This window comes from Oncorhynchus nerka, linkage group LG25, assembly GCF_034236695.1.
Source record: "Oncorhynchus nerka isolate Pitt River linkage group LG25, Oner_Uvic_2.0, whole genome shotgun sequence".
NCBI classification, from domain to species: Eukaryota; Metazoa; Chordata; class Actinopteri; order Salmoniformes; family Salmonidae; genus Oncorhynchus; species Oncorhynchus nerka.
This window is the reverse complement of record NC_088420.1, coordinates 40,807,408-40,821,399: the sequence shown is the minus strand read 5'-3', so window position 1 is coordinate 40,821,399 and position 13,992 is coordinate 40,807,408. Positions and strand designations below refer to the sequence as shown.

Genomic DNA, 13,992 nt, shown 5'->3' with positions numbered 1-13,992 from the left:
TTCTTGAAATGTTCCTTAACCTCTTCAACCTATGGGGGCGCTATTTCATTATTGGATAAAAAAACGTGCCCGTTTTAAGCGCAATATTTTGTCACAAAAAGATGCTTGACTATGCATATAATTGACAGCTTTGGAATGAAAACACTCTGACGTTTCCAAAACTGCAAAGATATTATCTGTGCGTGCCCCAGAACTGATGGTACAGGCGAAACCAAGATGAAACTTCAAACAGGAAATGAGCAGGATTTTTGACGCTCTGTTTTTCATTGTCTCCTTATATGGCTGTGAAAGTGCCACGAATTAGCCTGCCCTTTCTATCGTTTCTCCAAGTTGTCTGCAGCATTGTGACGTATTTGTAGGCATATCATTGGAAGATTGGCCATAAGAGACTACATTTACCACGTGTCCGCCCGGTGTCCTTTGTTGAAATTGTTGCGTAATCTCCAAGCTGCTCGCATTCATCCATGTGATTGAGACAGAGAGGAGACTTCCAGGAATGATATATCATGAAGAGATATGTGAAAAACACCTTGAGGATTGATTCTAAACAACGTTTACCATGTTTCAGTCGATATTATGGAGTTAATGTGGAAGAAAGTTTGGCGTTTGGATGAATGAATTTTCGTTTTTTTTGGTAGCCAAACATGACGCAGAAAACAGACCGATTTCTCCTGCACAAATAATCTTTCAGGAAAAACTGAACATTTTCTATCTAACTGAGAGTCTCCTCATTGAAAACATCCAAAGTTCTTCAAAGGTAAATTATTTTATTTGAATGGTTTTCTGGTTTTTGTGAAAATGTTGCCTGCTGAATGGTAACGCTAAATGCTAACGCTAAATGCTAACGCTAAATGCTAACGCTAGCTATCAATACTGTTACACAAATGCTTGTTTTGCTATGGTTGAGAAGCATATTTTTGAAAATCTGGGATGACAGTGTTGTTAAGAAGGAAATCAATTCCAGAAATTAACGTTTAAGAAGGCACACCTGTTAATTGAAATGCATTCCAGGTGACTACGTCATGAATCTGGATGAGAGAATGCCAAGAGTTTGCAAAGCTGTCATCAAGGCAAAGGGTGGCTATTTTAAGAATCTCAAATATAAAATATATTTGGATTTGTTTAACACTTTGTTGGTTACTACATGATTCCATATGTGCTATGTCATAGTTTTGAGGTCTTCACTATTATTCTACATTGTAGAAAATAGTAAAAATAAAGAAAAACTCTTGAATGAGTAGGTGTTCTAAAACTATGCAGCGATGGATTACTTTTCCTAAGCTTTGAAGGGCTATGATACTGATGGCATCCCAGCCTAAGTATCACCAGTAACACTAGCTTATTATCATTCCCAGAATCCTCATGACTCATAACTCATGACTCATGCCTATCAACCAACCACAGACACAGCAGCTCTCCCAACATGATAGAAGTACATCTTCAGACTGTGTGTGTGTGTGCGTGTGCGTGTGCATGTGCAAGAGAGTGAGACAGAGAGTGTGTGAAAGAAAGGGCAGGGTCGGGTAAGGTATATGTAATACAGAGAACAATGGACACACACATTATTTCCCCTTGGTGTGTGCTTTGATCTATGCGTGTATCTTTCCAGACAGGCTTGATCCCTCCGCCCACCTAGGAGGCTGTGGACTTGGTCTGATGTGGCTATGGCTGGTCCTCCTATAGACGACTAGACTGAGGAGTCACTCACTCAACATCTCATGGTTCATCAGTTATTACAGTGCGACAGCTCCTTTGTTTTCAGGAGGAGGAAAGCTCTCCACATGTGAATACTAAATGGCACTCAATTCCTAGAGTGTACTAATTTTGACCAGATCACAATGGGCTCTGCTCAAAAGTAGTGCACTATGTAGGGAATAAGGTGACATTTTGGATGTATGTTGGAACATATATTTTCTGGTTTCTATAGTGATATGTGCGGTTAGTCGTGATTGGGTAAATGTCCGTTTTAATGATCCAGGAGATTTCTATATGTATGTGTTTATTGTGTCCCATTATATGAAAATATATATTACAGAATCAATCATGAACGTAGTCATGATAGATGAGCATAAAACATGTGTGCTGGACTTGTGAGCTTATTCTGTAGTTGTTTTTGTACATGTATTGTAAGTACACGGGTAATAGAGGAAGTGAAGTGAGCATAACTTTGGTGTTTGTGGATCCTCGGTCACTCTGGCCGTGAGCATCCCTCCATAGAAATGGATGTTTTGATGCATCCACCCTGTGGCTAAATGTTTCTCCGTCAATTACTTCTCTCATTTTCTCTTCAGATACTAGCAGAGGGGTCAACACTTAAGAGATTAACTTCATTATACATACTTTATTAGCTGGGTAGTCATGTAAGAGGGAGCTGTTCTAAAAACATATCAGGTTGCTGCTGTTCGATTGAAGCCTTTCTTTGTGTATATTTGACCTGAATTCATTCATAGGCTTTCGCTGGAGAATTGGCCCTGGCTGAACGGCTGGCTGATTTGCATAGCAAGCGCCAGGTTCTCTCTTTCATCTCTATTTATTACAATCATATGGGTCTCCTTGAATTAATACTGGATTAAAGCTCACAGAACCACTCTCCGTGATCAACTCCAATCAGACCACTGTGTCTTCACACACACCCACATATCGTTAATTAAAAACATGGCTTTGCTGTCCTTCTATACAATATGTACATCACTTGAGCCATGTGCAGAGCCATAATAATAATAATACATTACATAATATATATATATACATATCAAAGAATACAATGAAAACCAGGTTTTCCCAGAGGCCAGAGGGAACTGGTTTTCAAGTCGTTTTCAAGTCTGTAGCACCAAGTTGAAGGTAAAGCCTGAACACTGAAGTACTGTGAAGAGTGGAGGGTCTACCTGATCAGGCTGTGTTTGGGCACCCTAACATCAGTGCACCGCCCTGTGCAGTCCAGTGTTGCTCTGCTCTTTACTGATCACACTCCCTGCCTGTGTTTGACAAGAAGAGGCACGGTGGGAGAAGAAAGGAGGGAAAGGCAGAATGGAGAAGACATTGGCAAATAAAAGGAACGGGGAATAATGATGAAGAGAGAGATTGGCAAAAAAGGCAGGTGTAGTTGGTTGGAGGGAGGAAAAGAGAGATACAGGGTGGGTCACATCCTGGTGATCTCACTTCATATGGCTCTCTATCCAGTCTTTGAAGTTAGCCACATGTGTGTACACAGTAAACAGGTCTGGGTCACACTCTCCCTGGTCATACCCGAAACTCACCAAACCCAGCAGCCGCCACTCCCCTTTGGACATGTCCCGCCCCCCTGGAGAGGCAAGAGAGGGGTCCTGGGTGGAGCCTGTCTGAGCGGGAAGGATCAGGATACCCCCTGTGTCCGCAGGACAGATGTTAGATGGGCCATAGTCGGGTCGCTGGCGGCCGCAGAGCATGTTGTCTGTAACGCTCACAGGCACGCCATTACGGGCATACTGCTGCTCGCAGGGCACCACGTCAGCCAGGTGCTGCACGCCCACCCTGGCCCTCTCCCCTTCCCCAATCCGGGGGTCCGGCAGGGGGGCCCAGCCCATCACCAGCCCCTTTCTGGAGGTCGCCTCTTCCCCCTGGGTGTCAGGCAGACAGAGGGGCAGGACCTTCTCCCCGATACGAGCCTTGTCCAGCAGCTTGATCACGGCCAAGTCTGAGTCCAAGACCAGGGGGTCGTAGTTGTGGTGGACAGAGATAGAGGCCACCTGGAGGAGAAGAGGCGGGATGTTTAGAGAGACATAAAATAAATGATCACAAGGTAGACAGATAACATAAACTGGTCAGAGTAAGAAACAAGCAAGGAGGTATGGTCAGTGAGACAAGGGATGGTCGGAATGAAGAGGGAATGATCAGAGAGAGAGTAGGGATGTTTCGAGAAAGAATAGAGAGAGAGAAAGGAGGTGTTACAAAAAGAAAAGCTGTAGAAAAAAGAGAGAGACTGTGCCAAACGTAACAGCAGGGTGACAGCTTGGCTCTCTGAGGGACGATGTTAGCTGGGCTTGTTACCTGGCAACTCACACTCCTCTGTCATATGCTCATACATTAATTGACTGTCCTTTATAAAGTGCAGTATGTACCATAAATCGACAAGTCATGTATCACAACCACATTGGTGTTTCCTTACAGTCAAAGTGGAACCTATTCAATGACTGAACATAAACAGACATGGGGCTGTATGGCTAGATGTGGTACACATGATGTCATGTTTGTAAAATGATGCATTATAATTGGACACAGGTTTAAAACCCCTGCCACCCAGCCATTGGTATTATATAGATCCCATAAGGCTGGTAAATGTAGAACCTCATGTGTGATGAACTGTACACCATAGTTGTATTTCAGTGTGATTAGTGCAGTGTGTGACTAACTGAGTACAGGTGGTCTCCCTAGCCTATATAGTTTAAACCCCTTTCATTCCTTACTTGCCACCCCCACCCACCAACCCAGTTAGCCCTCTCCAAACCCTATCTCACTCCCTACTCCACACCCCCCAACCGCCTCAGACCTATCCAACCCCTCTCTTACCCTAAGATGCTGCAGGCCCTTGGTCTCCCGGAGGTCACTGCGGTAGTGTTTTCCCATCACCACCTTGACCTTGGCTGCATCAAGAGGGTACATCTTCCCCAGCTCAGTCACACAGTGGGCTGCCACCACCACACTCCGCTGGTTCACCAGGGCCCCGCTACACACCAGCTGCCAGCCTGAGGCATCGTCCTGCCCCTGGGACCCAGCCCCTGCTCCTGGTACAGCTCCAGGCCCCATATTTAGTGTCTTGTCCAGGCTGGCCTTCTTGTCTAGCTTGGTCCCTGCTATGTTGGTGGAGCGTCGGTAGATGGCGGCTAGCCAGGGCCAGTGGGACTCGGCTGGGCTCTGAGGGTCAAAGGTGGGATGCTTCCCACATACTGGGAAAAGAGAAGGATGGGGAGACAAGGGTGGAGAACAGGAAAGTGTGGCCAGGGAGGAGAAGACAAAAGAAAGGGAAGGAAGATAATAAACATCATCCTTTCCAGAGTGATACAACAACAATTGATATTGTAATTTATGAAAAAATAATTCCATATCATACCCAACCTGGAATATTACTTTTTCAGCCCAATTTCCTTGATTGTTTAGTGTCTGGGTGTGGTTTGAAAGTGTCATTCTTGCATGCCTAAGTGGCAAGAAGAACCTTTCTTTATATCAAGTAATGTGGCTCTGCTGTCCTCACCTGGCGAGCAGGAGACATGACGCCCGCTCCACTTGCCAGTCTTGAGGCAGGTGCGGCGTGCACTGCCTGAGTGGTGATAGAAGGGAGAGGCACACTCGTACGTTACGTGAGTGTAGAGGTGGTGGAAACCCTGGGGCAGCTGGGATAGCACTGGAGGACCTTTGGTGGGGCCGGCGGACTGGAAGAGCCTCCTGAACCCAGAGGAGGAGTAGAGCTTATGCACAGGGGTCTTCCTGAGAGGGAGAGAGGAGAGGGGTCAGCGGAGATGCCTTTACAGAAACAACTAGTGTATAATTAAGCAATAAGGCCCAAGGAGGTGCAACACGGAGTGCCTGGATATAGCCCTTAGCCGTGGTATATTGGCCTACCTGGTTAAATAAAGGTGAAATAAAAAAATATATACCACAAACCCCCGATGTGCCTTATTGCTTGTGCCTTGAACTAGTTACCAACTTAATTAGAACAGTACAAATAAATGTTTTGGCTTTCCCGTGGTATGATATCCCACGGCCTTCAGCCTATCAGCATTCAGGGCTGGAACTACCCAGTTTATAATGTTCTTTAAGAGGCTAGCAGTGTGTTTAAGTAGCGTCCTTTAGGTTTTTAAATGGCAAACTTTGATGTGGGCTTCACATGGTAAAGTGCCTCAGTCATTAAAAGATAGAGTCATGTCTTCTGCTATGTTGTGTGCATTAATGAGGATCATACATAATATTCTCTTATGGTGTGTGTATGATGTTGATATATGATTATGCACATGTTTGTGGTTTTTAGATATGATGATCGCTAAGGTAAAGCAGATATCTGTAGTGTTGGAGAATGCTTTTGTCTGTCGTATTTATGTAGACTATATCTTGTGCATATTTTTGTCTGCTATGTAACATATGTTAATGTAAATCGACATACCTGAATGGAGCCTGTGGAGGCAGAACTCTCTGTCTGACCAGCTCGGAGACCTTGGGCTCTCTGCAGGCTGCAGAAAAACACACACAGGGTTCCCATTAAAACCTACTGTCAGGCAGGGAGCTGCTCTCATTCTCAATGTTGGGTTGATTAGAGGCTGCTAAAAGTAGCGCCTAACTTTCAGGTGCAACAGTGTATTCCTAGATGATAATCACAAAGTAGAGGCACACGCATGCACACACGCTTGCCCGCAATCACACACAAACACACACATTCCAGTGCCTACCTCTCACACAAAGAGGTTGAGCGCCCCCCCAGGAGCTGCCAGGCTGGCAGGAGCGTCGGGCGTCACCACTAAGAGCGTATGAGTGGTTACAGAAGAACTCCACCGTCTCTGGCACCATCCCTGGCACCACCTGCTGGTACCCATGGTAGAGCTGCGGGAGAGGAGGACAGCGCTTCTCTGGAAGGAGGGTGTAAGGGAAGATAGAGGGGAAAGAGGGCAGGTGGTGAGAGCAGAAGGTGGAAAGGAGTGAGAAAGATGGAAAGGGAGTGAGAGAGTGTGAAATAAAACCTAAGATGTTGAGAGTCATTATAATATCTGTTTTAATGGTGCAGTGTATTTTACAACACGCACTTAAGATGTCTTACCGTTGATGATTTGGTTCTCTCTCTTCTCATCCTCAGACTCTTTAGTTGGCTTTTCTGAATCTTTTCCTGCATTTTCCTCTTCAGGTTTGCTTGTACTTGCCGCTGTGTCTTTGGCTCCTCTTGAATCTTTAGTTGATCCCATGTCTTTAGTCGATCCTATGTCTTTGCGTGGTTTTCCCACAGGCATTTTGGTTTCCTGACCTCCTGATGAATATGGGGTGAACTGTGTGTTGTTACTTCTAGTTGGAATAATACTCTTCACAACGTCTTTAGACACTGTTGTATTCAGACCCTGCTCTATGTCATTGGTGCCAAACACGTCCGTAACAGTGTAATCTATGGCAAATGTGTCTCCCCGTGGTTTTATCTCAGTGTAATCTATGGCAAATGTGTCTCCCCGTGGTTTTAAGTCGTTAGGATCAACTATGTTTGGACCACTGCTTGTATCTCCCGGTTGCTCTTTCTTCTCCTCTTTCTTCTCCTGTCCTTTATCTTCCACCACCACCACTATCTCAGGAATCTCTGTAGTCTTGCCTATCTCCTGCAGCACGTCTGTGTCTCCCCCCGTATCTGGACTGCCATCTGTGTCCTCTGTGGTTTTCCCCAAGTCATTTTCTCTGTCTCCCTCCACTGTGTTTAACATGTCATCCGTTTCTTTACTGTCCACTTTATCCTTGCTACCTCCAGTAGGTTTCTCTAGCCCTGTTTCTTTTTCTTTGTCATTCGTTTTATCCTTGCTTCCTTCTGGGATATTCACCCGAGTAATGTCTATGTTTTTCTCTTTACCATCTCTAATGTCCACTGTCGTGTTCCTCAGGCCTGTGTCTGGCTCTTTACCAGCCACGTCCACCTTGATACCCGTAGTATTGTCTATCTCTTTGTCTTTGGATTTTTCAATGTCTTTATGTGTGTCTGTGTCAGTGTCTTTGTCTTTCTCTGCATCCGTGTCTTTGTTCTTTTCTGTATCTTTGCCTGATTCAGCAAGTGTGTTATTCACTGGAAGAACAAGAATAGAATACAAAGTGAATTACTGGGTTTAAATGGCTGTAAATAAGTGTTGTTATACAGTTGACTGACGATTCTGAATGGTTGTACACATTTTACTCGTGAAATATTGTCAATTTCACGCAGGCTTGGTCACCTAGTACATAGTCATTAATTTACAATAATAATAGGTCAACTGTTGATGTCTGTCAAAACATGTTCCCACTGTCTCCAAACTCTGAATCCTGCCATGCCATGCTCTGACCCTAACCTTTGCCACAGGTGGGAGGTGTTCCGCTCCAGGTGTTGTTGGGAAGACAGGTTCTCTGGTGGGTTCCGCTCAGCTTGTAGGGCTGGTAGCACAGATACTGCAGGGCAAGGATGACGTCATTGGGACCGTACACCTTGAAGTGGTCTCCATGGATGGGCTTGGCTGGGATGGCACAGAACTTCACCATGGGCACTGCAGAGGAACAGAGAGGTCATATAGGCTCAGTGAGATGGGATTGAGGTGGTCAGACACTATTGCTTTAGTGTTAATATGTCTCAAATGTTTTTGTATAAAACAAACCTACAGCGTTAATGTCACTAAGGTGAATCAGGTTTGATTTTTCACAAAGCACCCCAATATACACTGACTGCCCCAAACATTAGGAACACCTTCCTATATTGAGTTGGACCCCTTCTTCCCTCAGAACAGCCGCAGATCAGCGGGCCATCATCTCTACAAGGTATCAAAAGTGTTCCACAGGGATTCTGGCTCATGTTAACTCCAATTCTTCCCATAGTTGTGTCAAGTTAGCTGGATGTCCTTTGGGTGGTGGACCATTCTTGATACACACGGGAAACTGTTGAGTGTGAAAAACCCAGCAGCATTGCAATTTCTTGACACACTCAATTCGTTGCGCCTGGCACCTACTACCATACACCATTCAAAGGCACTTAAATATTTTGTCTAGCCCATTCACACTCTGAATGGCACACACACACGATACAAGTTTCAATTGTCTCAATGCTTAAAAATCCTTCTTTAACCTGTCTCCTCCCCTTCATCTACACTGATTGAAGTGGATTTAACAAGTGACATCTATAAGAGAGTATAACTTTCATCTGGATTCACCTGGTCAGTCTATGTCATGGAAAGAGCAGGTGTTCCTAATGTTTTTTACACTCAGCATACATTGTGCTTTGCCTCACTCTCTCTGTGCCCCTCTCTCATGGGCCTCTTACCACACTGGGGGGCAGGGGCGCTCCAGGTGCCATCCCGGAGGCATACGGCTGTGCGGACCCCCCTCAGCTTGAACCCAGGGTCACAGCTGAATATGACTTGTGCCCCTGAGTTATGGAATACCCCTTCTGTGGTGCCATGGACAGGTACCGGGGGCCTCCGACAACCTACAACTAGAGGGATACACACAAACCCATACACATACATACACAATTACACACAACCCTTCTCATGCTTTCTGAGCACATTGTGTTTTGTCTTCTGATCACTATAATGTCACCAATCTTCTGCCATCCATAAACACCACTTCAGTGTGTTCACTGCTGTGTGATACGGTATTAGCATTGTGTTGTCTGGTATAACCACAACTCTTTCTGAATAGCCACCTACAGCCTAAGGGCTCTCAGAACCCAGTTCGTTATTTACAAACCATTTCTTCCTCCTCAGAATTACCTCTTTGACTAGCTAGAAGTGTATAAATACAGCCTCCACATCGTGCTGCCTTATTAATAGGTCATTTCAGCAGGCCTGGAAAAGTCTGAACAGCTCACAAGGCGACATACAGAGGAATAAATAGAACAGTCCTAGTAAAAAGAAGCTTTAGTTTCAACAGCAGTAAAGTGTTTTTACGATGTGTGTTGGTAGCGTAGGGCTTGGGTTGGTAGTGTGGAATGGAATAGTGGGTGTAATTGTTCAGACAATTGTGGCTCCTTTGTGTTATTATTGCTGTCTCTACCTTCTTTCCCTTTCTGTGCCCAATAATGTCTGTACCCTGTTTTGTGCTGCTGTCATGTTGTGTTGCTACCATGCTGTGTTGTCATGTGTTGCTGCCATGCTATGTTGTTGTCTTAGGTCTCTCTTTATGTAGTGTTGTGTTGTCTCTCTCTTGTCGTGATGTGTGTTTTGTCTAATATATTTTTATTTTATTTTTATTTTTAATCCCAGCCCCCGTCCCAGCAGGAGCCCGTTTGTCTTTTTAATAGGCTGTCATTGTAAATAGGAATTTGCTATTAACTGACTTGCCTAGTTAAATAAAGGTTAAAAAAAATAAAGACAATGATTGACTTTGAAACAGAGAACTTGATTGACACAAATAGAACACGTCAATTTGTAATTCACTATCGGTTCCCCTCTCTCTGGCCAGGAACAAAGCAAAATACCAAGCACAAACACATCTGCACAAACACATGTACACCCCCCCCCCCATTCACACACGTGAACATGGGGTGTGTATATGTAGGGCTGTTATTATGTGCATCATATCACTTTGTAATGGTGGATATACAAGCATTTCGCTACACCCGCAATAACATCTACTAAATATGTGCATGAGACCAATAACATTTGATTTGTTTGATTTTGATTTGATATCCCCTCTTGGGACCATACTGTGTCATAGGATCAGCCTCTCTCCCCCTCTCTGGCCGTGGTCGGACAGCGTTGTGATCCAAAACCATCAGAGGAACCCTCCCCATTATCACTATCTCCCTGCCTACCAACATTTCCATCCTCTAGTCGAGCTGCACGTGGGACGGGACAGGGAGCTTTCACTTGGCCTTCCGCATGTGGAGAAGGACAAGGTGCACCACCCTGTTAAGTCATTTTCTTTCTTAGAAAAACAGATGAAAGGTGTGTGTGTGTGTGTGTGTGGGGGGGTTCAAATGAGAGTCTATCATATCCTCTGTGTTTGCCCACACCCCTGTCCTCCCATCACAGTGTCTGTCTGTCTACCCCAGTATAGTCAATCTTCTACTGGGCTGTCTCTACTGGGATGAGTCATAGCCATTATTAAAGAATGCTAACAGAGGATGTTATGATTAATGAAGCCTCATTAATCACCCACTAACTCCTGTCAACGCCTCAGAAACTATGTTTCAATAATCATCTAAAATATAGACTGTTGCATCATCGGAAATATACAGAGAGTCAAGAAAGAGTCTTGAAAGCATGTTATCCTGAAGAAGGTTGTTTGAAATATTGTTTAATGAAGGTAACTTATTGCAGAGCCGAAGTGCAGCTGCTGCCAAATCCACCATTTCAGTTTTTTTGTCTAACTAACTGCCTCTGGGATAAACTGGGAGTAATGTACACGTGTTTCCACAACATATACCACATTAGTGTTATCCTAAATCTACCTCACAAACGAGCAGGCCAGCTCTACTCATGGGAATACCAGCTGAACAACGTGGACGGAATTCCATCCCTCCAATTCTCCCATGCGTTTTATGAGCGCCTCTCATCCAACGGAAAAGCTGGCTTAGATTATAGAGGCAGGTTTGTTTCACCATTAGTTTTATAGACTCAGATGTAGCCCTGAAAATAAAACCACCTGAAAAAATGAATAGGGTTCTTGGCCAACCTGTTTTCTCTGGGTCCGGGGGGAGGAAAGGGTAGTGGTGTGGTGGTGGGTATGGAAACCCAGGCCTGTGTCCAGACACCCATAAAGAAGCAGGGTTGTGGTGGAGATGTGAACAGAAGGAGCTCCAGAAATAGAGGGCCCTGTTGGACCTCTATTAGGATGAGGTAGGGGGCTGTCTGGCATTGTGTGGGTGGCAGCCAGGTGACTGCCCCAGATACAGATGGCCATAGGGAAGCCTAGCTAAGTTTAGCCTTGCTTACTCATTCTCTGTCTGCCAATATTTATCATTATCTGTCTCTCTTCCTCACTGTCTCTCCCTCTCTCTCGTCATTCTCTCTCAGTCCCTCTTTCTCTCCAAGACGTTTATATAAACTCAGATCGTGAGCTGTAATTTCATGAAGTTCTAATTCCGTCAAGTGGTTATAGCGGTTTATGGTCCATCTGTCAACACGTGACAGTTTTTACAAGCAGCTGATTGGCCTGGGCCAGATGACCAGTAGGGAAGGCAGCTGGTCTGGAAGCTCTCCACACCACAGAGCCCTTGTGATGGTGACTCACTCGCTGTTGTTAGCACTTATGGGACTCTGAGGATATGGTCAGGGGAGAAGTCCAACATAGATACTCTGCATGCTTGTTGTCTGTGGTCTTTGTTTTAACTGTACTACATCTGACGTACATCAGTAACATATGTCACATCACCTTTGTGACTAGGCTAACCCAACGGTTAGTGTACTCACCATTCTCACACCTCTGTCCAGTGTAGCCAGCCAGACAGCCACAGTGGTAGGAGTGGGACGTGTCCAGGATACAGGTTCCATCATGGAGACAGGGGGAGGAGCTGCATGCTGAAAACACACGGAGCAGGAAGGATGCTTAGACAGGTAAAATGGACTACATAACAGCAGTAATATATATAGACCAGGAGAGGAACCATTGCTGTGTCCTTAGTATTGCATTGAACTGGTGGGAAAGTTTGTAGTGGATAGCTTATGTTGCGGATATGGCCAAAAATGTAAAGACACCCTTCCCTAAAAATGTACCGTAGCCTACTACAGTATGTATTTTTGGCATGAGTACAGCTGGCTTGCAGTACTGTGTTACAGTGTGTGTTCATAGTGATTGGGTATGAATGAGGAACTGAGTGACAGGTTACATTGGTAATTAATAAGGGGTTTCTCTGTTAGGCTGCCAAGCAAGTATCCCCAGGCAGGAGTTTGATAAGGGTGTGCCCTGCTTAGTTATCATAACAGTTAACATTCAGGTAGCTTTTTCAAATTTCTAAACTCATTTCCATTTAAACCACAATTATAATAATATTGAATTAGCATACTTTGCTACAAAATCCACAGTGATCTACTTAAGTCACCATTAGAGTCATAGATTTCCTCTCAGACATGTACTGTTCCTACCTGAGCTCTCCTGGAAGATGGCAAAGAAGCCGTCAAAGTTCTTATAGCCATCGGACACAAACAGGACATGTAGGGAGTTGCCGGAGCTCTGGATTGGAGCAGGCCTGTCGTTCCCACAGAACCGACCAATCACACGAGAGTTGATGCTGTCACCATCACGCACCTCTACATAGTCGTAGCGACAGGAGTGGTCGAACTCAAGGCTCAGCATCATGAACCTGTGGGTGGAGATGGAGGGAGGTGGTTAGATGTGTCCAGGGAGACTGCTCTAAATGATTGTACTGCACATGTAGCAGAGGTCAGCTGAGTTTATTTAGTGGTATTGACAGTTTACCTCAATGTGATGTACTAATGGGAGTATGGGGTTTGGGGGCTTGGTTTGCTACACAAATTCACATCAAATCAAATGTTTATTGGTCACATACAAGTGATTAGCGAAATGCTTGTACTTCTAGCTCAGAGAGTGCAGTAATATCTAACAAGTAATATCAAACTAATATTTCAACAAATCTAAGTAGAAATTAATTAAGACTATATACATATGGGCAATGTCAGAGCGGAGTGACTAAGATACAGTAGAATAGTATAGAATACAGTATATACATATGAGATGAGTAATGCAAGATATGTAAACATAATTAAGTGAATGAGATACCGTAGAATAGTATAGAATACAGTATATACATATGAGATGAGTAATGCCAAATATGTAAACATTAAAGTGACTTGTGCTCCATCGCTCAAAGTGGCCAGTGATTTCTAGTCTATGTCTATAGGCAGCAGCCTCTAATGTGCTAGTGATGGCTGTTTAACAGTCTGATGGCCTTGAGATAGAAGCTGTTTTTCAGTCTCTCGGTCCCAGCTTTGATGCACCTGTACTGACCTCGCCTTCTGGATGATAACAGGCTGAATAGGCAGTGGCTCGGGTGGTTGATGTCCTTGATGATCTTTTTGGCCTTCCTGTGACATTGGGTGCTGTAGGTGTCCTGGAGGGAGGGTAGTTTGCCACCGGTAATGCGTTGGGCAGACCGCACCACCATCTGGAGAGCCTTGCAGTTGCCGTACCAGGCGGTGATACAGCCCGACAGGATGCTTTCAATTGTGCATCTATAAAAGTTTGTGAGGGTTTTAGATGACAAGCCAAATTTCTTTGAGGCTCTGTTGCGCCTTCTTCACCACACTGTCAGTGTATGTGGTCCATTTCAGTTTGACAGTGATGTGAACTCCAAGG

General features: G+C 44.7%; 1 protein-coding gene across 1 annotated transcript in view; it reads right to left on the bottom strand.

Moving 5' to 3' along the window:
* Positions 1–2,321: 2,321 nt before the first annotated feature.
* LOC115109515 (inactive serine protease PAMR1-like) overlaps positions 2,322–13,992 on the bottom strand; it is a 64,889-nt gene continuing 53,218 nt past the window's right edge. Inside the window, exons 5-14 of the mRNA XM_029634476.2 lie at positions 12,762–12,979; positions 12,090–12,197; positions 8,996–9,166; positions 8,037–8,228; positions 6,782–7,777; positions 6,417–6,593; positions 6,134–6,200; positions 5,228–5,460; positions 4,546–4,922; positions 2,322–3,725 (exon numbers count right to left, since the gene is read on the bottom strand). Coding sequence (XP_029490336.2) covers positions 3,156–3,725; positions 4,546–4,922; positions 5,228–5,460; positions 6,134–6,200; positions 6,417–6,593; positions 6,782–7,777; positions 8,037–8,228; positions 8,996–9,166; positions 12,090–12,197; positions 12,762–12,979 — 3,109 coding nt within the window. The 3' untranslated portion in view covers positions 2,322–3,155. The remainder of the gene's footprint in view (positions 3,726–4,545; positions 4,923–5,227; positions 5,461–6,133; positions 6,201–6,416; positions 6,594–6,781; positions 7,778–8,036; positions 8,229–8,995; positions 9,167–12,089; positions 12,198–12,761; positions 12,980–13,992) is intronic.